At 35.8% G+C, this 26812-nt stretch overlaps 1 protein-coding gene across 1 annotated transcript; it reads left to right on the forward strand.

Annotated features, from left to right (window-relative positions):
• Nucleotides 1-619: 619 nt before the first annotated feature.
• On the forward strand, nt 620-18667 carry LOC100376694 (sodium- and chloride-dependent GABA transporter 1-like). Its single transcript, XM_006824306.2, has 13 exons — nt 620-881; nt 8767-8898; nt 9317-9466; nt 9548-9707; nt 11498-11630; nt 12250-12384; nt 12546-12649; nt 14744-14868; nt 15364-15476; nt 17212-17343; nt 17495-17698; nt 17855-18025; nt 18500-18667. The coding sequence occupies exons 1-13, from the start codon at nt 620-622 to the stop codon at nt 18665-18667; spliced, it is 1989 nt and encodes a 662-aa protein (XP_006824369.1).
• Nucleotides 18668-26812: the final 8145 nt, after the last annotated feature.

A 26812-nucleotide genomic window follows, 5' to 3' on the forward strand; every position in this document is an offset into this window, starting at 1 on the left:
ATCGATGCTATAGTCGTGGAGTATCTATTTTAATTTATTCCAGTAACAACGTTGAATGTAAAGATTGCATCAGAGTCTTGAAAACTAGTTCAAAAAACGCCCTGCCATTTTATTCCCTTTCTATATTTATAGAAAATGTGCACTTATCCTTAGATAAGGGGCAGAAAGAAAGGGGCTTTGGTCAATTGGGCGAATCTTTAGATTTTGTTATTAATCGCGAGAGTTTGTTAATCGATTTGTGATGGCTATACTCTGCATTTCACTGTCATCGTGTGATTGGCATAACACGAAATTAACATGAAAATAAGCATGATCATTACACAGCACATGCGCCGTACGACTTATGCGTTTCGCATCTCAGAAACGGATTTCTGCTTGGCGCATTCCCTGGTTGTTGATTGAATTCTTAGTCACACTCGCTTTCTCGCTCTCTCTTTCCCTCGCTCACTCTATCTCTCGTCTCACTCTTGCTTTCTCTGATGACAAAATAATCCAGTTTCTTGTGGTAACACTTGAAGTATCGCGTTTGTTAGATCGATTTGCACCCATCCGTTTTTAGTGAATTCGGAAAATCAGACCCAACTTGAAGTCGGTTCGAGGGCAATTAATCTGCAGAACGATGTCGAAAGTGACTGCATCCGATGTTAATGAGAATAATACGAAGGAAAATCAACAGAACGACACTGTTGTGTTGAATCACAATGATGTATCGTTGGAACACCCACTAGAAAATACTCAAGTTAACGAAAATGAAGACAACGATGAAGGAACAAGAGAAAAATGGTCCGGCAAAATGGATTTCATTCTTTCGTGCGTTGGATTTGCTGTTGGTCTTGGCAATGTCTGGAGATTTCCATATCTCTGCTACAAAAATGGAGGAGGTAGGAGGTGATTTTTTTTATAGGGGAGTGCTAAATAGCAAACTGTTTTTTTTGTTTATATTATCAAGTCAAGGAATTAATTTAATGTCATATCATATCAAATCATTACGCGGTCGATATGGTTAACTATTTGTTGAGCTATGTGGGTATTGGTCTCGAAAAACTGTTGACAAACCCCCGTCATTTGCTCCGGTGTAGTACTTCCAGAAGATCACAAATCTCTATGTGACCAACACTCTTCTCTGTATGTGTTCTCGAGGAGACGCTGAACTATGGTCCCGTTCCGTTTCAAGCGCAGTTGTCGATTGCACTGCTCTGGACAGTTTATTTACAAGCAGTAATTGAAGCGTGGATTCCAACACGCGCGGTTACGCTTCTCGTATACGCATGCGCGCACTGGACCACATAATTTCGTATATGACAATGGCGTGAAGAATTTAATTCCATGTGATTGTAACACTTTTAAAAGTTCTTTTTTCTAATTTCCGGAGTGTGGTCTTGTTCGTTCATTACGCAACTTCATATATACTGAAAGCCATTTCCCTTTTATACTTTTCAGTAGTTAGTTACGACCAGAGATAAGGGGCGTGGTATATATACGGTGTGTCAATGAACGCTGAATTCTTATTCATTTTTAGTTTATTAGATTCAAAGCAATGTCTTATTTTTACTTAACCATAGTTTGTGATGCTATAAAAACCACGATTTGTTCTTGATAACACGATATAAAAGTGATTTCAGTCAATTCTAAAATGTATTTTGGAGGTTTGTGCCACGTTGATACTATTATGTTTTGCGCTGTCATTCAATACGCGTCCTATAATCACCAATTTGCGAACGTTTTTGCGATTGCAAATTGGATAACAAAATAAGGGCTTCGCTTAATTGTTGTTTAAGCCGTGCCTATCGGGCATATGTATGCACAATTATTATTTTGTCGAGTGATCGATGTAACATTGAACACTTCGCATTTCGTAGACAGAAGCAGGCGCGAAAATTCCAAATCTTTGGCGTTATTTTTTTAAAAATAAACTGGTTGTGTTAGTAACGCATGCTAATAATATCGGTTGGCTTGTCGACCCACACCGACTTAATAGTAACGCGCGCATTCATAAAATCACGTCGCATGAAAGAGAAAAAACAAATTCACCGAATGCAACGGTATTAACCGACGTCAAATTCCATGTCACAGTGTGTGATCGTATTGTATCAGATAGTATTGTATTGTATATTCGTATAATATCACACTGTACTCTACTGCACTGCACTAAAAGTGCACTGCACTGCATCATACTTCACTGCAACATGCGTTGCGTCGTACTGTACTGCACTGTTCTTCAATGCACTGCACTCATGGTCGGTTACGTCTTATTATACGTCTTCCTTAATAAGGTCATTGTATCAAGACTCTCGTAATATTCTACACGCAGTACATATCCATTCTTTTCAAGGCTATTTCACAATAAAGATCACCGATGCGCGTAAATGGACATATTACTATGATGATGTCCGGAATAATATGGACGCCAGGGATGAAGATGATGTAAGCGCGTATCTTACATTTCCCATGTATAGACAGGCTAGTGTCTGGTGGCGAATGATTTAATCGCCTGACATGGTGCTTACTATTCAAGTCAACACACCTACTTATGGCGTTCAATAATCTCAGTTCGATATAGGCCATTATGGTTTTTCTGCATGTGTTTGGGCTCCCATCTTACTCAAGAGACATGCGCAGTGTGGCGTTTATGTGTTTGATGTACGAAGCCGAGATAAAAGTGAGTCGACAATAGTACGAGTTACCTCGTCAGATTGCAATGCATATCCGAGGAACATGACATTACTCGGTACCATTGCCGGTACATTTATGTGTTGGTGGTAAATATTATTATCGCTAATTGGTATTAAAATCATTATGCTTTACGCTGTATGAACATGGATATTAAGTTTTAAGTACATTTAGAATAATATTCAAATATTGTAAACTCACGGTAGCGACTGATGACACAAAAAGCAAAGCAAGTAAATGACACCGAATAAACGGTACGGGAAATGCTATGTCAAATTATTACATTTTGTACTTTGATTTGACATAGTAGTATTTTACCATGCCGCTTATTCGGTGTTATTTACTTGCTTTCCAATGTCTACCTCGACTGCGAACCCATTGTCAGGGAGTATAGTAGTAGTAATTTTAGTTTTTATTTTACACTTTTAGTACTCAGAGACTTATTTAAACAACATTTGCGTAATACATTTACGGATTATTCATAAATTTAACACTGTTTCCCAGAGATACAAAATGTACCCTTGAATAAAATTCAATAATGTTTGAATACTAACACAATTTAACCGTCAATCACAGTTATAAAAGTTATCGAGAAGCACAGTTGTGGCACACATCATTGCCAGTTCTTATCCTAACAACACGTTCTGAGTAATTGTGACAACTTGTTTTGAGGCGAGATGTGCAAGAATTCGAGGTCATCTGCTCAAACAGTTTTATACCATTTATTTCCGTGAAGGCATATCTAGTAATTGTGGTAATTTTAACAAAGCAATATCCCCCGCTGACAGACATTTCCCGACAGGCAATGCCGGAAAATTTTGTCCTACCTAATTACGAAAGGTATTTGTACTTTGTACCGAGTAATTTCTTACACAGAAAAAAAAATATCTGACAGGTTTTCTAAGGTGCCAAAATAATAGTAATTTTAGCAAGACCATATTATGCTCACATTTTGTTTGTCATGCTGTATGCCGAAACGTGCAATTAATAGAAATGTACACTGACATGAGTCTGGCTTTAAGTGTCATCTCACGGCACAGATCATAGGTCAATGTTGAACTCTCTCATTATGTGAGATTACAAATGATGTTTAAACCAGCAAGTAGTTAAATACGATGTTCAGATGACATGAACAGTAGTCAATGAATACCCTCAGACGCTGGGTTAGTTTTGGTTGATCATCGATGAGATGATGGTAGAGTATATTCGCTCCGATACTTTTCGCGAGAGCTCGCTAAAATAACACACACTACCCATAATGCAATGCGTTGTATCGTGCAGCACAAATGTAGTCAATAACTCACCATTTGTCAAATGTGACAGACCATTGACGGTGTTTTCTGATATTTCGATACCGTTGTCGTGCGAGGTCTCACTAGAATAAGAAGATGGCTTAACTATCTATTTAACTATCTGACTTCATTATCATTGTACCCATTTCCCTTAGTAGGCACGTGAGCCTTCACCACGAAAGACGCACTGTCGATATTAACTGTCTCATGGTATGTCAAAGAAGAGAAAAGCTGACTACATGTTAATCACACATAGGAAGCGATGTCAATTTAAATAATATTGTTCTGCTTATAAATGTTTTCCAGCACTTGTCGATCTTGGCGATTATTTTTGTCTTCAAAAACGTTTGCAGTCAGGGAGTTTGCACTTCAATTATTCTTCTATTTGACTGACTGCACGATGGCTGAACGCATTGGTTGACGAACGAAATAAGACTCTTAAATATGCTCTGTTCTAATTTGCGTGCCTTCTATAATTTTAAGATTCACGAACAAGTTCTATAGGCCTTACTATCATTCGGGCATGGCCGCTGAGATCTCGTTGAGCGTGAGAGAGCCACGTGATATATTGTGCGCCCTGAAACAGTGCGTATCCTCTTCTGCAATGGTGGCGGAAAATTGAAACGCTATTTGAAGGGGAAAAACAAGTCACGTGGCTCTCTCGAACTCTTCGAGATCTCATCCGCCATTTGTAAATAAATCATATTAGCTACTAGACGACCAAATCAGAATCGATCGACGCACCCATGATGATGAGCTTTTTGTATAATTTGCTTATCTGCGCGTCGTCTGCCTTCGAACGCTCGAGGCAGCTTAACGAACATAGACATTTCCTTGCCGTTCTTAGTTTCTCAATGGAATAGTCGATCGCACTGTACTGTTATAAATATCGTCGGGAAAACTAATATACATTCCGGTAGACCACAATCACTTGTAAGAGCCTCTCAATATCCTAGTTCACATGCAGTGACGGCTTTTCACAGCAATACTATATACTGGTATAAGTAATAATCGAATGATTGTCATGCTTCGAATTATAGAGTACATTGGTTTTATTGTCGACAGTTTCTTTTCACCGAGTCCGCGGTATATTCCAATAACGAGCAGTTACATTGATTTGTACCTTATACAACTTGCAATCAATACCGGCATTTCATAGTAACGGTGTCGTAGAAATCGTTTTATTTCAGAACATCAAAACAATCCGACACTTCGGCTGGTCTATTATTAGACATATTTTTGGGGGGTTATCATTGGAATCTGCGTAAAATGAACATAACGAATGTAGAGTCGTTTATTGACCGTGTTCTTGTTTCTTCGGAGATTGGTTTGTTAGTTATTTTTTTTTCTTTGGTGATAATTTCGTTTTTCTAGTAATATTCTTTGAAATAATTACTAGTTCGCGTGAAATCTACGAGACAGAAATTATTATATTAATACAACTAATTCTATTTGTACCCGCATACGCCATCGAACGTCAAATCCGTATACCATCTGAATCATACTGTCGGAATTCGCCTCTACGCAACGTTCTTTCAACTATGGTGTATTCAATAATATCTGACAAGTTGAGTATACAATAAAAACCGGATCGAAATTGCCCCTAGAACATTTGAATTCGACTGTTTTTCTGACCTATTTACCCGTGCCCATCCATATTGATTAGACGTGTCACCTATTATATTAGTGTATATGTATTGTTCAGATATTGCTTCGACCATTTTATTGACACAAGATTCAACTAGTTCCAACTTGATTTACAACGCACGTGATATTGGAACCATCAGCCAAAAAACAACAAATTATGAAAAATATATCTTTTAGTTTATAGCCGGAGTGACAATTACATATTAAGTAAGTATTAAGTATGTTGAAAGGTTGTTGTTATTGATACACAATTATTCAGACAAAATTTAATACAATCCACGTAGTTTGAAGAATACTTGCGGAACAAAACTTAATATACTGAATACTAGTATAAATGTATAAATGAAAATTCAAACATACAATTTGCAGTACAAAATGTGCTGTTCAATTTGTGCAACAATTTTAATTGCGCCAATGCCAATTAATAATAATGCGCCAATTAATGATATCCAACGAATTGTTGGTATATCAGAAACTAATAACTAAATCACTCAAGAGATATCAGTGGCGGCGGCACCGGAGGGGGAGGGCAGTCTCCCCCGAAACAAATGCGCGACCACTTGCGGGGCGCAAGGGATGGTGAGCAGATCTCGGCCCATTCAAAATTTCGTGCCGCCACCCCTGGATATACAGTTTAAATTCACAGTTACCGTACTGCTAATTATATATGAAATTATTTATTAAAATATTCACATGATTCATCAGAACCAATATTATAATAACTCCCACTTTCACGTTAATCATTAAGCTCTTTTCAAGGGACGATTTCCACGCGTGTGCGGAAGGTACATATAATATTAAATCTTAGATATACAGCTTTTTTACTCAGTGAGGGACGAAATTATTACTTTGATAAATAAAATCAATGACGCGGATATTCCTGGTAATTGAAGTAGTCATTTCATATATTCCATCTGATGTTCCTACCCAGGTAAATTATTTATTTGTGTCTTTGTCGAAGACCACGTTCAAGATAACATAAGCATCAGTAAACATTAACCATTAGTAATAAAAAGAATGAATACTTACCATAATGCGGATTAAATCATATTTATTACGTGTATTTGGCATATTCAGACCAGCTATTTGAAACGAATTAGTAGCCTAATATAACGTACTCGCAAAATAGCCGCCGAGATCTCGTTGAATGCGAGAAACCCACGTGACCAGTTTTAGCTTCTCAAAGACTGTATTTCAGTCTCTCCCATCCTCTCGTTTATCCCCCCCATCTAGGTAACCTAGTTATTTTAAACTATAACCTCGTACGAGCCTATATTCGAACTAGCGGTGAATGTGCACCCAATCGTGCGCACATCGCAAAGGTGAAACTTTACCGAACATCTTTATTGACATATACATTTCAATCAATGTGAATTTGACTGTCTTCCTACAATTAGTGATCAGACATCCTTGGTCTTCGTTTCGCATTTCTCTGTACGCCTGTCGTCTTCATTCATTTATTCTTAATATAATAGTGTCATCTATACCTTCATTGTCACGTAAATAAATACCTTTCCGTAGATCCATATTTCATTGTCTCGTTCAAATGTATAATTCGATAAATTGTTGGTAATCAAGTAACAGAATTAATTCATGTCCAAATCGGGAAGGTCCACTTTTCCGCATTCAAAGGATGTGTGTTCAAGCTTTTTGACGTAAGATCAATTCCCCGTCTGTAGTTTTTCACATTCATTTGTTTAGTTGTTATCCTGCATCTTTAGCGACTACAATAGACACAATCTTCAAGGTTGTGAAATTAGTACACTTGTGAAATTGTACACCATCAAAGATTTGAGTTCATTTCAAGAGGAAACGTCGTGAATTACCACTCGTGGTATATTTCAATCAAACACTGAGAACATTTTCTCTTCAATTCTGACTTTTTATCCAGAAAATAAAAGGAAGCATTCGAATTGAAAATATAATATTAAAATATGTTATGACAAATTTGTTAGATTATTTCTTTCAAACCATGTTCCCAGAACGTATTCATTTTTACTATACGTACTTGAAAAAGGGTACCCCCTCTAACAATTCGAAATGTATAAGTTAAATTATAATTTTGCTTGAGTTGTATTAGAGTACACAATGCGTTTACATAGTGGGTAGAATTGAGATATTGTGTCCTTCTGTCACCCAGCGCTTCTGAACACAACCGATTTACGATGTGTACTTGGTGTAGCAAATCATATAAAACATACACTTTTTTCAATTTTTTATTTTAAATCAAGTAGCAGATAGTGCTCTCAGGCTGTGGAAGGTTGATTTGGTGAGCGATGTTTCTCTGTGAAAACCTTTTTTTCAATCAGATTTCGATCGAGGGAATTGTGTGAAATAATAAAATAGTGATATTTGAATCGTATGGCTTTTATCACTTAAATGCAATGAATTAATATCTGATCACAAGAGTACAATTTAATTTCGATCACCCAATCAAATACAGTGAAACTTTCGATATGCAAATTTTCCAAAGGTTGAATGCAAGGTTATAACAATCCTAAGAATCTTAAAAAGAAATAAATTGCAATGTTCTAATGAAAATTAATAGGAGGACAGTGGTTTTAATTATCGGTCCATTTCAGCGTCCGCTGAAAGTATTTTCTCAATTAGAAAATGACGTAATACTGCCTAAAAAGTAGACTGACTGTTCTTTTTTAACATCACTGAGAGAACGCTTCCTGCTGAGGCGATTTAATCTACTATGTGTATGTGATCTTGTACGTTGAACTGTACAGATAATATAAAGTATAACGGAGTCAAATATTTTGATAGTAAGACTTACGATTCAGGTTTGAAAACCCTGCAGCAATCACTAAGACATGCGTACTTAGTAATATTAATTATACATGAAACCAGACAATGCTTTGCGCAGGCAACCTTTACAAAGACGTGGACTCAGCCGGCTAAAAACTGCAACCAAAAATACTCATCCATTAAGTGCAGAGCGGAGGCACAGATAAGAAAAGCGAAACACATTAACTCCAAATAACAGTCAATTGCCCGCATTTGTATGCAGATCTGTCGAAGTTACTGTCTTTATTATATAGTATATATTAATTAAAGGAACCACTTTTACCATTCCATTGCTTTATTATTGCGCTTGGTCTTTTGTGACAGCGCTTTCATGAAACTCACTTCTTTTTCTGTGCTATTGCAGGTGCGTTTCTTATACCGTATCTTATGTTCTGGGCATTTGCTGGAATTCCGCTATTTTTCCTTGAAGTCTCGATTGGCCAGTTTCTCAACATCGGCGGACTCGGAATATGGAAATTGTGCCCTGTGTTCAAAGGTGAGTGCGTACTTTAATCTTTAACCGAAGAGAAAGAGTATTTTGTTACTGTAAAAACGGTTTATTTTTAAATACAGCTTTTCCGTAGACCTGAGTTGTTCAGATAGATTTCAAGTGACGATACGTGTTATCACTATATCCGTATTATCACTACATGAACAATTCCCCGTGATGGACAACCCGTAACCTACACACTGCCATGCGTGTAATATACATGACGTCATTGGTCTCCCTTTGGTACTGATAGAGTGACCTCTTAACCCGTGCGGATGATTTTATGGCGTCAGCCATGGTTATGTGTAATGCAAGACCGTCGGGCGATGCGATAAGATTATACTCAACCTGCGAGTCGTATTTATATTACATACAAACACAAATGTATACGTAGCGCAACTAAACCTTGTACATTTCTTTCCAGGTGTTGGGTATGCAGCAGTTATCATATCCGGTTTGTTGGACATATACTACATTATTATCATCGCCTGGACTCTATATTACTTGTTTGCCTCGTTCGCAAGCAAGCTGCCATGGGAGACGTGCTCTCACCCGTGGAACACCATCTACTGTGACGAAACACTTTTGCACAGTAAGAAGAAAACAACAACAGAAATAAATGAAGCAGCGAACCCCGCGGTAAATGAGACACTGTTCAGTGTATTGACCAACCAGTCCACGCACAGTGCTGCCGAACAAATTGTATCTGATAATGGCACTTATCAAATCGCCGCGACACTTTCGTCTGTTAATGCAACGACTGAATTTTACATCAACGAATCGTTGAAGGTTTCTCCAGTTGAAGAGTTTTGGAGGTGTGTGAGAATTCGATATTTTGGCTTCTCGTTTTATCAAGTGTTATTTTTGTTGTTATTGGAATGATTTTTAACATCAGCAAAAAATGTTATATACAAACAAATCTATTGCAAAACGGTTTCAGATATGTCACAAAAATGTGTGTTTCATTGCAAAGTGGATGTGTAGTGCAGTTTAACATTTACTCAGCGGAAAAATACAAATCTTGTTGTCTACAGCCCTTTATGGTATATAATATTAAGGGCTCATCTTTAACGTCATCGAGACTACTTTTATCTTTAACTAGAACTTGAGAAAACGGTGACGAGGATATTGATAATACGTCGGCGCCACTTCTTACACGTGATCCATGTACTAGATATTATAATCTGGTTCGCGTTGTCAATACAGTTCAAACCACAATGCGATTATTTCAGTGAACATGTCTCGCCACGGATGAGTTGCAAACTATACACCAAGCCGCGAGTCGGAGAAAACGTTTGCTCCAAGAGAAAAGGAAATACGTAATGATCTCGCGATATCCTAAGGTTTTGATCCCCAGTGTAGAAATGGCGACAATTGTATAGCAATGCATAATGTCACGTACTCACAATAGATATAGTTTGCCTATGGATATGCCTTTTTGTCATGTGACTCACCAGCGATTCTGATTTGTTTACCAGACTCGCCAAACATTGATTAAGAGTAATTGAGACGTGTAACTTGTCACACACAAATGATAAAATCTTCATCGTTGACAGAAATCCTACAATATTTGATGCGAACTGCTCGGCTAGATAAAGTGTGCGGCTCAAATTTATAATTTGTAAAAAAAAAATGCAATTGATTGTATCAGGGTGATTATAGCTCACCAGATAACAAGGTGTTCTCCATGTTTTCCTCGCAACGCAGACTTTCAAGTTGTGCGCACCTTTTACGCGTACAAAGCGGCGGCATGAGTTGTCACCTTTATTCGTATTCCCTGGAACTACACGTTGAAAGCAACACGACCTAAACGGACTCAATACGTAGTTATGCAAAGGTGGTTGCATGGGAGTGTTATTATGTCAGAGGGAGCAACGAATATACTAGATTATACGGATTAATTTTGCAATGTATTGCCATTGTTGAATTACGGCAGACTCATAGAATCAATCATTTGAAAGAATTAGTGATGGGAGTCGTTAATCGTGAATAGAAGCTCTTCAAAACCAGTTAGCATCATTGTTCTAAATAAATTTGCACAAAAATCCGTATTTCAAAGGAAAAGTGGAAAAATTCGTGTTCCTGTGATTCCCGTGATCGAGGACTCTTGTTCCTGATATGTTTGTATGACACGCATCTATTTAATTCCGACAGAGCTTAAAATCGAATAAAGAATGAAACTCGCACAAACAATGATTATATTGACCGCACATATACTATTTAGAAGGCCTTGGTACTAGGCAAGATGACAACTCGATATTCACTTGCGGTATGGCATGCATCCCAAACGGCCAGGTCCGTGGTTCAGACACAGATTTCTGGAAGATTTGAAGTTATATGCCAACAATTAATACGCGATATAAGTCCTGTTACAAGTGCTATTACGTCACAGTTGGCCACCAAATATGGATTTTTAGCGCTTCGTATATATTTCAATACATAATGGTCGTAAAGAGGGTCAACTTCTAGTAGAACAGGCGCAATATGGAAATGTACAACATTTTACAATCGGTTAAATTTAGTCGTACCATTCCATGCTTGCTTGTTTATAAGATATTCATGCTTCTTAGCTGTTTATACGAATAACTTTGTCGTTTTATTCCAGGCGTGGTGTATTGAAGATAACGGATGGCATCCACGAATCAGGGACTGTTAGATGGGAACTTGCTCTGTGTCTTCTCCTTGCCTGGTGTCTAACATATTTCTGTATTTGGAAAGGAGTAAAACAAACTGGAAAGGTGAGACTGAGATATTGCCCTTGCATACAAGTCCTGTTTTATTTGCCTAAATGTATTATTGTGCAATCGAATTGTGGGCGGTGTATTGCTGGTCAAGAAGTGCGATATTTTGAGAATGAGAAGATGAAGCAATAGTTGCATTTTAGTCTGTGAGTTCACAGTACGACTATTCATAATTAAATCTAAATCGGTATTACGACGCGATACATGTACAATGCATATATTGATTTTCACCTTAATTAAATAATGACACCAACACCTTTCATCTCGCAATATTGTGATATTACATAGTATGTGTATTATTACATAATTAAGTGATATTACGATAATTAATAAAAACTAATTTCAAACAGCACACAATTGAACATACCATGCGATCGTGTCAGCGGTGATTCGCTTTGCGAATCACAATGTATCTTTTACTCCCCGTCTTCTCGACTTAAGTGTGTCGCAATCAAAGCTCCTCGCTAAACGCTGTGCAAGTCATCGCTATCCATATATGATGGTTTCACTGCTCGCATTCAATCGTCAATCAATTGATCAAACAATTGCATTAATCAATACTGTAGCCAATCAATCAATTAAATCAAGGACACTAACATTTGATCTACTTTGCTAGGTTGTCTACTTCACTGCGACATTCCCGTATTTTGTCTTATTTGTCCTTCTTATCCGCGGTGCCACGCTGCCTGGGTCTCTCAATGGAGTTATATTCTACATAACACCACAATGGGAACAGCTGCTCAAGCCGCAGGTAAGATTCATTACGTGTTCTCTGTCCACAGTTCAAGAATAGACTATAAATGATGTACGTATATTTGTTTCACTAGTATACATGAAAAAATGGAACTGTTCAACATAAACATTGGAGGCCGCGAGGGGAAGATGCGATACTTACGAAAAATACTTTTACAGGTCTGGATCGACGCGGGGACACAGATATTTTTCTCATTTGGTATTGGTCTTGGATCGCTTGTAGCACTGGGTAGCTACAATCCATATCATAATAATTGCTACAGGTAGGTTAACTGGTGTACGGACTGATTTTCAAAATTTTTCTAACGGTAAAACTACTGTGTAAAAATAATATACATAAACAAATACATTACAAACATATCAGTAAGAAAGATATATGGATTCCATGGTATGCATAAATTGATATCATGTGTTTCGAATAGAGAAGGCACGTCCTACTCAACTCACTATATATCTTTCTGAATCGTAATCAAATGGTTTTCTGTTTGGAACATCAGGCAAGTGACATTGGTGTCATCTAAAATCATCTTTGTAACAGTGGTATTGTATTTAACCACAAGCTCATTGTATCTGCCAACAAACTTTTTGATTGTTGAGCCTAGTCGCTCTCTGCAGAACTCTTGCTTTAATAGTTTAAACGAATGTATTTTTAGAAGTCCGCATATGTATTACAACCACGAGCATAGCCACGGAGTTGGGAAATATATACCCAATTTGTGGAAGAGAGTCGGATATTGCCGCAAAGGCATGAGAAAATTTATGGTAGTAAAACTAAAATGATTTAAAATCAAATTCTAGGCACATATCTAAGTATGAAGCAGATTCTGTAGTCATTCCCATCTCAAGTTCAACTGGTTATATCATTGGAACATACTAACTAAATTCGGGGTGGTTAATGGAAAGTACATCAATACATCTGTAAATGAAATTAAAGGATTTACCTTTTTTGTACCTTTTGTGTTTAACTAATTTCTGTAGAAATTCACCTTCATGGGAATAAAAAATTAAATCAGCCAGCAAGGGAACACAAATTGTTTACCAAATATATCCTCTGAATTCGACAAATATTGATAATGTCATCTTAAATGTAGAACAGTTTTGCACGAGTCTTGTTCTTAACAGTAGGTCGAATCGTATCAATATATATATATGTATTTGTATCGACTAGCAGCATTTTATGTTCTTAATGCTTAACTTTAATTTATCATATTGTTTAGTAGTATATTAGTAGAAAAATCAAAAGTCATAATTGAAGTCACATTTCATTTGATTTAAACCACTTATAGAGATGACATCACTGTATCTTTGTGGCCTTTAACTTTAATATTTATAAAAAAAATTGATTATTTTGTTTATAATTAACTTAATTAATAAATAACGTTTTGTATTAAGAAGTATATTTAATATTGGCGACCAAATATTACAACTACCGGTTCACCCGCCGTTTCAACATATCGTACACAAGACGTTGAAAAAGAAATTGTATTTGTAAACAACAGTTGGCATGTAGTGCACAGTGTGTGTCGTGCACATTTATATATTGGTCTGTTTTATGTTGCACGACTTTTACATGCCTGAATGTTAATGTTAATCATTGAAACGTACCTACCGTATTTGGTGTTGCTACGCTTAATATCACACATGCGCATACATTGGTTACACTCTATATTCAGGCCTTGCTAGAAATAAATAATTTAAAACATATATATGGTAAAATCGCAGATAATTGCCAACGCCCTGAAAAAAACGATGCGATATTAATAAATTATTATATATTTCTTGGCAGTAATTGTAAACTCAGAAGTGTTATTGACAATATATGTTTAAGGTTAATTCACGTTCACTCACGATTTCCATGAGTAAATGTATCACGAACAATGTTTGCACAGTCATATGATACGTTTTTCACAACTTCACGAATCCGTGTTTTGTTAATTTTCATTGATTTGTGGTTGAATCAATCAATAAAAAAAAATGCTGCCATGTTTTGAAAATATCGCTGTTTCCTGATTAGCAAACGACACGATACAGTGATGTTTGTGTCAAGGGGACGATGACGCGTGCTAACACGCGCAATGTTGCGTGTTTCTTCTGTATTCCGAGTGAGCGATGTTTTCGCAATAAAACGAGGACATTCATTTCTTGAGAGCATTCTACTAATATCTCACGACAGTCATAACATTAATAGCAATTGTTCAATTACGTTCTGTTTTATTGCAATACACAAGAGATCAATTTCAGGAATGTGTACTATGCACGCACAGCATCACGTGTCATAATGACAACACACTTAGCTGCAAGTTGATTTTATTTTTTCATTCGTATGATTTTATTACTATATGTACTTCCTCTTGCAGGGACTCATTGATCGTGGGATGTGTGAATAGCGCCACTAGTCTCTTGGCCGGTTTCGTTTTGTTTGCCGTGATTGGGTTTATGGCGCATGACCAAGATAAAGAGGTAAAGGATGTGGTTGATCAGGGTAAGTCTTAAACAAATTAGCTGGCACGTGCATGTGGTTCGATGAGCATCATAATTCTGGGTAAACGTGAAATCTGACAAACTATTGGATTCAATAATGGCGAGTTGAAGATTGCTGTTTGACACAGATCAAATTGGATTAAGATTTGTCATGAAATTTAAACGTTGTATTTGAAGGTTACTGTATAGTTTTCGTTCGAAGGAAATTTAAATTCACGAATGGGCATGGGAATTGGTTATTATTGCAAGAAATGAAATAATCAGCGCCCATGCGTAATACATAATTTCATTGTTTCGTCGCACAAATATTCAACTGTGTGCTAAAACTTGTTTAGTTCATGATAATCCAATGTATTCATCGACCTACAATATCGAACTATATTACAAGTTCTCATCCGTATTGCATCTTTAAGTCATCGATAATAATAATTATTATAATAATTATATTAGAAAATATATTTTAAATTCATTATGTGTTATTATTTTTTTCCAAAAGGACCTGGACTGGCTTTTATGGCATATCCATCCGCTGTAGTAAAGTTACCAATATCTCCACTATGGTCGATACTGTTTTTCTCTATGCTTCTTATGTTAGGACTCGATAGTCAGGTATGTCCCGGGCAGTTAAGGAACAACTAAATTGAAATTGTAATAAGGTTTTTTTGGGACCAAATATAATTTGAAATATTATCAGGTGGATTTTTTGTATATATTGTTGATATATTTGATGTAATTAACGTCAATGTTACGTTATGCTGGATAACAATGGCAACGTAATCAAATGGGAAGCTTTTCTCATTGTGTTCGTATCAATTGCCTCAATAATTTAGATTTATTCAAAGAGGTTGAAATGTACATAGTTTGAGATAATTATTCATACCGCACATATGAAGTATGAGACTTGGTCGACTACAACGTCGGATTTACAGGATGCGAATGTTGCAAACAATTATTGTTCGAATGTGACCACATAACTAATACGCCGCCGGTTCAGAACGACGCTATGATTTGCGCTGTATGATTCGAGAGAGTGAAGTTCGATGCCGCATTTGCGGTGACACATGTCCATGTTTAGAGCCAGGTACAAATTATCCTGTCACATGTTCGTTAGAAGTAAATCTAGACAGATATCTATGTACATGACAAGATATAATCCACCTTATTCCTGACATATGGTGGCGCCATATTGCTGAACTCATGATTTCCTGTGATACTGTAACGCTTTTCGGCTACGGATCGGATTGGGAGATATTTCGTTCTTGATCACTCGTTAAGGACACTAGAGATTATTTATAATTACAAGTAAAATTATCCGAAGCAGGTGTATCTATTTGAAACATTTTACCCAAAGTTATTATGACGAACCGCTTCGACTGTGCATTGCAATTAAAACCACGGACAATACGTGCGTGACGTCGATGTCTCTTTCAGCAACTCGCTCTGCGACCTTGCTGTTATTCTAAAACTAGTTCCTCCACGAGGCGCATCACGTTTTTCTGAGATACACAGAATAGTGTGTACGTAGTTTGCCGTGAATTAGTGAGTAATTAAACATGTGCACGTAGACTTTGTCTAAGATAGTAATAATATCAGCAAAAAAAAAAAAAGGAAAAGAAAAAAAGCGCACGTCTGATGTGGGGCACGTCGGACAGTATATCCATTCAATAATACAGTGCATCGTAACTTCTTAGTATTCAGTTTATGAACGATGAGTATACACACTGATTAGAAACTACGGTGCGGTTCACTATGTAGATCGGCCGAGGCAGCCTCTTCTTCGCGGTTCGTTAAGCCAAGCTTCTTTTTTCGACCTCTGCAACAAGCCTACATTCGGCTCGAGTTGAAAGCAAATCTGAAAGGATGAATGCAATGAGACTTAATGACACTAATTAAAGAAATCAATGATTACGAGCAGATCGTTGTTAAGAACACGTGATACGCTAACGATATTAACAAATTTTACTGTTTTTACATGCTGGACAGGGAGAGTTTTATGTTCAGACTCAATTCACAATATCGTTTTTATAGAGAACATATAGATAGCCATGGCTAGATCATTATTACGTATTAGATCTTATTGAATTGGTGTCACGTGAGTGAATATGTAGGAAATCGGCATCTAAATTATTGCGTCGTCGCTGTAGTGTAATAAAAAATGCCCATGATTTGTATGCTCCGCCTGTATATATGTTTTTATTCACCATGCTACTATATCGCTTTTACGCTGCGTATATACGGCAAAACAATAAATATTGCGTCATATTGCGCAATCGTAATCATGTTCCCAATGAAATCGCAGGGTACAAACAGTTTAAATATGTTTGATTTTGTTTACGACCAACAGTTTTGCACAATGGAAGGATTCATAACGGCACTGGTTGACGAATATCCCAAAGTGTTACGAAAACATCGAGCATTGTTCATCCTAGCATGCGCCGCAGTGTCATATTTATTGGGACTGGCGTGCATTACAGAGGTCAGAGCGATGATTTACAGTCTGTTCTTTCAATCGGATACTGGTATTTATGAATCGTGCAGTGGCATCGAGACTGACTAAGTTTATATGCTATAATAATACGGGGGTCGCGTACATATCCCATTATCACTAAAGTTTTTATATTTTACAGGGCGGTATGTACTTCTTTCAATTGATGGACTACTATTCCGCTAGCGGCATCAGTTTGCTATTTCTGGTATTCTTTGAAACCATCGCCATATCATGGGCATTTGGTGTCCGACGTTTCTACGATGCCATCGAAGACATGATAGGATTCAGACCTAATTACTTTTGGATGATATGTTGGACTTTCATAACCCCGACTCTCGTATTAGTGAGTTGTTCATTTATTTTACGATCACATTAAGTTACAATAATCTGAACAACGCATCTCAGTGGAAATAATCTCGGTTGGTATATTCGATCGGTACTAACAGTTCGATGCTCCCGTATCAATTCTATTTAATATATTATGTATTCATATCCACAGGGTGTATTTTTATTTTCATTCATAAAATATGAGAGGGTTACGTATGGTGACGATTACACTTATCCTATATGGGGTGAGTTTATTGGCTGGCTGTTAGCGCTATCGTCGATGGTATGGATACCCGGATATGCAATCTACAAAATAGCAATCACGCCGGGAACGCTTCGAGAGGTAAGACTTCGTGATTAGATTCCAATTTTACTGAATTGGCACGTGCTTTTGAAACATAACTCTGACAGTTTCCTGTCAATATTCATCGGAAGGGGTTTTATGCGAAATATTAATTTAATAACCTAATTTGTCTGCGTGTTTTTTCTTATATTGAATAAAAAAAAATGACATTACTGTGATTGGCATTCAATGACGATTCACTTTGATAACAACAAATTCAACAGAAGAGTTTTGTTTTTGGTTACGATATGTTCCTCAAAATAATTATGCGGTTAAGCGGCTTTTTGTCTTCTATTTTTAGGCTGTTTTTACAGTATTTTTGGCAAAAATCAGGGGGAAAAAATCATGAGCGGACCTCTTCAAATAACACGCGCACTGAACCAAGAACAGATCGCTTTTTTCACTTTCACGTGCGTGATTAACAAAGCAGCAACCAACTACAAGTAGTTCACCACCAATTTTCATTTTTTACAGCGGCTTCGAATCGTCACATCACCGGAAATACCTATTGTTTTCAGAAGCAATGAATCATCCGGCCACTTGAACATGGTTCCTATGACAACTGTTACTATCATGAGTGCAAGTAGGCCTCCTTCTTACGACACTATAAAACAAGACGAAAATAATCGAGTTGTCCTGTAACTCGGATGTGTTTGTTCGGTGCATCCTAGGATAAGATTGCCCCATATAAGGCAAGTCTTTCCAAGCCGAGGGGCAAGATGGCGCCACGATTACAACGAAATAAAATATGCCAATTGAGTATATGATCAGAATTCTAATAAAACGCACTTAAAGACGTAGAATTCGTATATAACCAGATATTGGTGGCGCTCGTCGCAGTTGTGTTTCTGTCAGGACACAATAGGAAACTGACAACATCAAAGTGTTCTGAAATGAATCACAACATGTCGGACGTGTCTCATACATTTCAAATTTTAGAGCAAGAGATAGAAATTCGCTTCGTTTTTTTACTGTAAATTATTAATTCGATTAAAATAATTGTCATGACTTTAATATTTTATTTTTGTGTTTTGTATGCTAAGAATTCAAAATGAATTACGCCGATTGTTTCCGCTTGTAAATTAGTCTACGGAAGTTTTGTGCTCCTGTATGATAAGCATATTGTCATGCGTGCGATAATATTTTCATTGTTTGGCGCTCCACTCGTTCATTACCTAATATTTTTAGTTTTATTTATCGGCTAATCTCTGAATTGAACCACCAGAATCGTACATGGCAGAACTGCAAGTGAGTGGGATTGAAGTTCTTTCTGAATGCAAACGTTTACAGTGTGATGTGTGCGTTATTGATATTTCATTGTTATTTAGGGAGTTCGATGACGTATTCCGGGAACGTTTAATTCCAAGTCTTTTTTTTTATTGTAAAGCTTGAGTGTGTTTTTAAAACTTTAATTGTTTACACATTTGTGATAGAGTTCAACGTGTGTAATTAGCAACAACTAAACCTTGTACTGGTAAAACTTCACTGTTATATTATTTAGTAATTCAAATGTATATTTTGCATTTACAATAATCTGAATGACTGTGATTTCGAAATTTTTGCGGTGTACCGATTAATGTTTGTGATGTACATTTCACGTGTTTCTGTGCCAGATATAGATGAATAAATTAAATCTGAGTTTAGTATTTGTTTTGTGAAATGGATGATTTAATATCCCATTACCTGTGACACGATCAGACACGCACGTCAGGCCCGGATTCACGTCCTTTCGAGTCCTTCAGTTTATTATTTTATGTTAATCGGAATACAATTTTTGCTTGAAATTGTGGACTCGAAGTATCTTAGTACAAGATGTTATTTTCACCAGCATGTCCAAAGAACCAATATGTAAACGATAAGACGACGCTGTTTATGAATGATAAAACGTATTTTTGCATACATTATATAGGTAGGGTGGGCGCAAGAATCTAGAATAATATGTATTTACCAGATTATTCTCATTGGCATTGGTCATTCTGCTTATTATGGTATGGACAATATGAATAACATCGATGAAACCGAAGGTGATGCATATGAAATGGCAATAAATGGCGCCCTCTATGAAATGTGTATAAGAACGACCTTCTCCTTTCGTTTGATGATCTAATACTGTACTGAACCCGGGCACTGGCACGCGGGCGTATTTGGGAAAACGGAAGCGCGATAGTTTTGTGGGGGTTAACCTGAAAAAAACCACATGAAAATATTAAAAGACAACTTGGATATCACATCAGTTGTCATGGTAGCTATATGCAAATTAGCCACGTTATTGAGTAATGCAGATCTAGTAATCGATATTCTGAACATGGGCACAATGACTGCCTCTGATTTTTAGCCTTTCTACGCACATGCACAGTTACCATAACAAAGTAGCTTTTATTCCATCTCACGTCACAGCAATCAGAGCAATGAAGCTCAGTAAGACATAACTGTATAACGTATGTAGACGCCAAGACATATTAAACTCCATGATTCCCGTAAATACTAGAACGAGTGTTTACGTGGTTTAGTTATATCAAATATCAAATGAATATTTTAAACGTTCTTATCCCAAATAACTTTAGCATAAATCTATCATGATCTAACCGGTGTACTCGAAAATACAGTTTTATTGAGTCATTTCTGAGACAATTCAGATTAGGATTTCCGTGGAGAACACCGACGGTTAAAGAAATATTTTAAATATATTTAACATCATAAGTGACCCAAGAAAACTTTTTCGTAAGAAATATATTCTCGCCTACAAAGTAACAGTTTACGACAATCAGTAATATTCACAATGTTTCTGAATGGTAGCATAACTCTGGTAGGTATTTTTGTCATCGACCGACAAATGCATATAGTTAGTTTTGTTGAGGTCGTATTCAAATATCATGTTCAGCGACAATTCGCTTGTTTTGATATCGTCCACATATCGGCAGTAAGTTATATTCTTTCCGATTCAGAGTAGACACTCAAACTGCATGTTATGAATAATCTTTGAATTGAGATAATTTACATAAGCATTTGGTAAATTAGAAGACATTCGTTAATCAAAAGACAGACCTGACTATCCCGACCGATTGTAGTTTTAAATTGCATTCATTGATGTAAAAGAAGACAATACATATATGCAACATTTTAACGCTCTACCAGTTTGTAAAAATGTTTCTCACTTAGGTTGTGTCATGTATATTACAAAGTTATCAATGAATTATATTTTGTTGTATATATGTTGAACGAACTATCGCAACTGAATAACATTTGTTTAATTCTAAGTAGAATTAATGTATGTTACAAGGGGTGAGTGATTTTATGACAACTTACGCATCATCGACGCCCGAGTATTGTTTTCTGTCACATTCCAAAGGTACTCCGACAAAGCCAGTATTCAGGAACTATTTTTTGAATATTTATGAGTAAACGACGAAAGAGCGTACGTGTTTATAACGAGGGCAGGAATCGTCTACTTCGACAAATAGATCGATTGGTTGTCTGTGATTGGTGCGTTTGCAAGCTACTGAATTCTACAATATAGACATAGGCGCCGCAAAGAGGCAAGGGTTTTACGACAATGTCTTCTAAAAGTTAATATTCGAATACTCCATTACATGACCTCATCATTGTCAATTGCATGGTGTAAAATCAATTTATTCATCTAGAATTAGTTTTAAGTACATACTGTCCTTCAGTTGTAAATTGAATATACACTAAGTGGTACGCGCTGAGTAGATTAAATGTATGTTTTTCTAGCGCATCACAGACTCTTGTTTTTAGTCACGGCTAGAACGTTAGTTACGTTGCCCCAGTATTATTGTGCTAATTTTGTTTTGCAATGTTTATTATATAAATGCATCTAGAGAAAAACAATATCAGCAATCCAAATATAGTAATATCGTAATAGTAGGTTCTTAGTACAAGGAGATGTATTAGGGCAAGCTTACCTGAGTTTATTTATCAACGGAACAGCTGTTACATGCTAAGTGTCATGTTGTATCTTTTACGTAGGTTAAGCGACAAGTTCCGCAACTAAATTGCTTGGAGCCTTCTAAAAGTGGTCACTTTAACGCGTATTTTAAACAGAACGATGCTGATTGAATGCGTGGATTTTATATAAATCGGAAGGCCACGACTGACATGTATAACACGTCTGTTCTGTTCTAGTTTTTGTTTACTAAAATACATTTATCCGAATCCGACGACTTAAAGAGTATCTAGACAGTACGAGCACATTCTTCACTAATTTGACTATATTGTGTTTTCTAATTATTTGTTGTATTACCTGGTGTTTTGTACACATGTAAACACATGACCGGGAATATCCAATGTGAGTAAAGTTGACAAATACAATACTCGAACACATGTTTTAGTAGTGCGAGCGTAAATGACTTTCTACTCAATGTTGGGCGAACTATGTTCACTAATAAAAACAATATAATTTCAAAATGTTTGTAGCTGTATTGTACGTATTGTACCCACATTACTAGTATTTTAATTTAGATAGCCGGGCTAGGTGGTCTACTCGAACATTTTCGTTTCTGGCTTACGAATAAAAAACAACATGTAAGGTAAAACGTGTAACAGGAGGTAAGTACTTCCAATGACAAACTACAATTACTACTCAAGGAATTTCCCCCATTTACTACCCTCAAATGTTCCTAGACGGAATCTCTTTGCAATAACAATAATAACTTAATTGCACGACAATGTCTCACCCACTATGCACCACGACCAGCATGCTTCCTGAACAAAGTAGTGACAGTAGGAATAGAGGAAAGGGAATAGAGTTGGAACGCATTACGGTGTGGAATCGGGGTTTCGATGAACTGTTTATTGTCCTGTGTGTCACGTAACGCATTCCATATTTGGTTTCCAGGCATAGTAAATTGCAGTCAACTAATGAACAACTGACAAGCAGTCTACACGAAATGCAGAGATCAATAAATAGGCCATGCGAGTGAATTGCAGGCAACCAATGAACAACTAGAAGACAACCTTGACGAGATGTATAGATCAATATATGGCCTGAACCTAGCATTGACATCTTTAAAGGTAATATTATCGATATGAATAAAATTGCACTATTATTCAGTGATAATAGAGTATCTCACATGATGACTCAGGACGTCAGTTAATCGTAGTTAGTATTTGTATTTGTAAATCCGTATCTTCAATAAAATGAAATGAATATTGGGATCATATGACCAGCCAACAATTTATTCAAATAGATCTATGTATTTGGATATACCGTTAAATGCATATCTGTAATAAATCCCTGTAAGTTTGCCATGTGTACATTCTTAGCTAATAAAGTATGCAGAGGCATGTTCACCCGAGTAGACAAGATCTAGTAGTATTTCAAAAATGTCGATAATAGATCTCTAGAAATATGCACATAATTATACAAACAAAAGCAACTTCTATGTAACACGATTTAAGCTTTTTTTAATGTGTAGATATTGATAAAACATGGATTTACCACGAAACCAGAATGAAAAACATGAAAAAAAACAGAAATAAAACAGAAATATAAAAAAATAAAATAAAATATAATAGAAACTTTCTTAATAGTAATGAGCGGTAATAACAAAAAATGAAAGCTTAAACAAAATCAATGAAAAAATAAATAAATAAAGCTTCACAAACAATTTGTCACAAATTTCAACTATTATTAATATCCTTTATGTCGTGATGCCCATTTCAATAATTAAAGGTCACACACCAGTAGGATTCAACATATCATTATTTCAATTCACCATGTCATGTCTATACATATCTACCACAAAAGTACGTAATCGTATTTGTTTAGTATATGTAATATTATCAAATTAAGCCAGGCCGATACAAGTAAGACCATTGCGTGCAGCATTGCAGTTCCAAAATAAACGAAAGATACCCGCCCAGTTCACTAGAGGGCTTTGAGCAGTTATAAACAGTTTTATTTTGAAAGAACCTCGCAAAAACTGAATTAAGTTCATTGTAGACATATATGTAAACAGCATTCGCAATCAAATCATAAACCGATTTTCAAATATTGTAATATAAATGTTACCGGTACATTGATTTGATTTATTTCTCTCTTTCGTTTGAATGCCAAAAAATCATCAGATGACATGTGGGCTTTCACTTTCACCAGTCACAGAGTCCACTCACACATTTATAAGTCTCCCTAAATTGTTTCTTACATTGTTTTAGATTCGTTGCTCCCTTGTTCTAATGCAATGCTGTAATGTCATCTACTACCGCTGGTAGTCCGCGGACTTGAATAAGTTTCACAAAGTTGATCACAATGTCTACAAATATTACGCAGATAAAATAGTTCTTCTATATTTTTGTTGTGGCATTTGTTACATAACTTGAACTTCTAAGGTATATTTTGTCACCTCAAAATGTTATGAATTTTGCACAAATCAGCAAGAGACATGAAATAATTATGCTAATTAGTCACGTGTCCATGTAATATTTTGACAAAACGCAAATAACAATTATTTTCACGTGTGACGCGATGTATTCTGCGTCCGCATTTTAACGAGCGAAGCAAGTAAAACTACCGCGTGTTCATATCGCAACACTTTCATGCCCCACAAAAGTCAGGGTGAGGGAGGCCATGGTTTATGTTTAATTATCACGGAGAATAATAAGACAATAGAGTGTTCGTTCTCATGGTTTATTTGGTGTTTATCTTATCCATTTACAACACTCAATTTAAATATGTTATTGCACATCGGTATTTTCGGAGGCGGACATCCGGGCATTTTCATCGCCTGGCAACCATCACGGTGAAAACAAAGGCCGAAAACTCGGGGAAAACTCTCGGTACTTTGAGATGGTTGTTGAGACTCTGCAGAACAGTGTAACAAGATTACCCTTGCATGTGTAACATATATAAATTCTGTTGTTCAGGATTACTTCAAAGTTGAGTTTGTGTTGTTTTCTCGAATTTAGCTATTGTCACCGACTCTTCGACCAGCGTTCCACAGCAGCGCGCGCATAGCATACATGCTACAGTAGTGCGCGTCCTGGCAACGTGCAACGTCTTGTGACGTGGCTCCGGTCCGAGGATTGGCCTCTACAACTATTAAAATATGAACATAACAACTCAACACACCAAAATAACTCGTGTGGCTTCAAAAATAACTCAAGATCGACAGCAAATAAAAATGATTGACTCTCGCAAAATGACGATTCTCGGTCGAGGTTCCGCGATCTATTTCACGTAATGCTATATTTATATCACATAATGCTATATTTATAACACATAATGCTATATTTATAACACATAATGCTGTATTTATATGACATAATGCTATATTCATAACACATAATGCTATATTTATAACACACAATGCTATATTTATAACACACAATGCTATATCTATAACACATAATGCTATATTTATAACACATAATGCTGTATTTATATGACATAATGCTATATTCATAACACATAATGCTATATCTATAACACATAATGCTATATTTAGAACACACATTGCTATATTTATAACACACAATGCTATATTCATAACACATAATGCTATATTTATAATACATATTGCTATATTTATAACACATAATGCTATATTCATAACACATAATGCTATATTTATAACACACAATGCTATATATATAACACATAATGCTATATCTATAACACATAACGCTATATTCATAACACATAATGCTATATTTATAACACACAATGCTATATCTGTAACACATAATGCTATATTTATAACACACAATGCTATATTTATAACACACAATGCTATATCTTTAACACATAATGCTATATCATTAACACATAATGCTATATCTATAACACATAATGCTATATCTATAACACATAATGCTATATCTATAACACATGATGCTATATCTATAACGCACAATGCTATATCTTTAACGCATAATGCTATATCTATAACACATAATGCTATATCTATAACACATAATGCTATATCTATAACACATAATGCTATATCTTTAACACATAATGCTATATCTATAACACATAATGCTATATCTATAACACATAATGCTATATCTTTAACACATAATGCTATATCTATAACACATAATGCTATATCTATAACACATAATGCTATATCTATAACACATAATGCTATATCTATAACACACAATGCTATATCTTTAACACATAATGCTATATCTATAACACATAATGCTATATCTATAACACATAATGCTATATCTATAACACATAATGCTATATCTATAACACACAATGCTATATCTTTAACACATAATGCTATATCTATAACACATAATGCTATATCTTTAACACATAATGCTATATCTTTAACACATAATGCTATATCTATAACACATAATGCTATATCTATAACACACAATGCTATATTCATAACACATAATGCTATATCTATAACACATAATGCTATATCTTTAACACATAATGCTATATCTATAACACATAATGCTATATCTTTAACACGTAATGCTATATCTATAACACATAATGCTATATCTATAACACATAATGCTATATCTATAACACATAATGCTATATTTATAACACATAATGCTATATTTATAACACATAATGCTATATTTATAACACGTAATGCTATATCTATAACACATAATGCTATATCTATAACACATAATGCTATATCTATAACACTTAATGCTATATCTATAACACATAATGCTATATCTATATCACATAATGCTATATCTATAACACATAATGCTATATTTATAACATATACTGTTATATCTATTACACATAATGCTATATCTATAATACACAATGCTATATTCATA

Source organism: Saccoglossus kowalevskii, chromosome 3, assembly GCF_978046115.1.
Source record: "Saccoglossus kowalevskii chromosome 3, keSacKowa6.1, whole genome shotgun sequence".
In the NCBI taxonomy this organism is placed as follows: domain Eukaryota; kingdom Metazoa; phylum Hemichordata; class Enteropneusta; family Harrimaniidae; genus Saccoglossus; species Saccoglossus kowalevskii.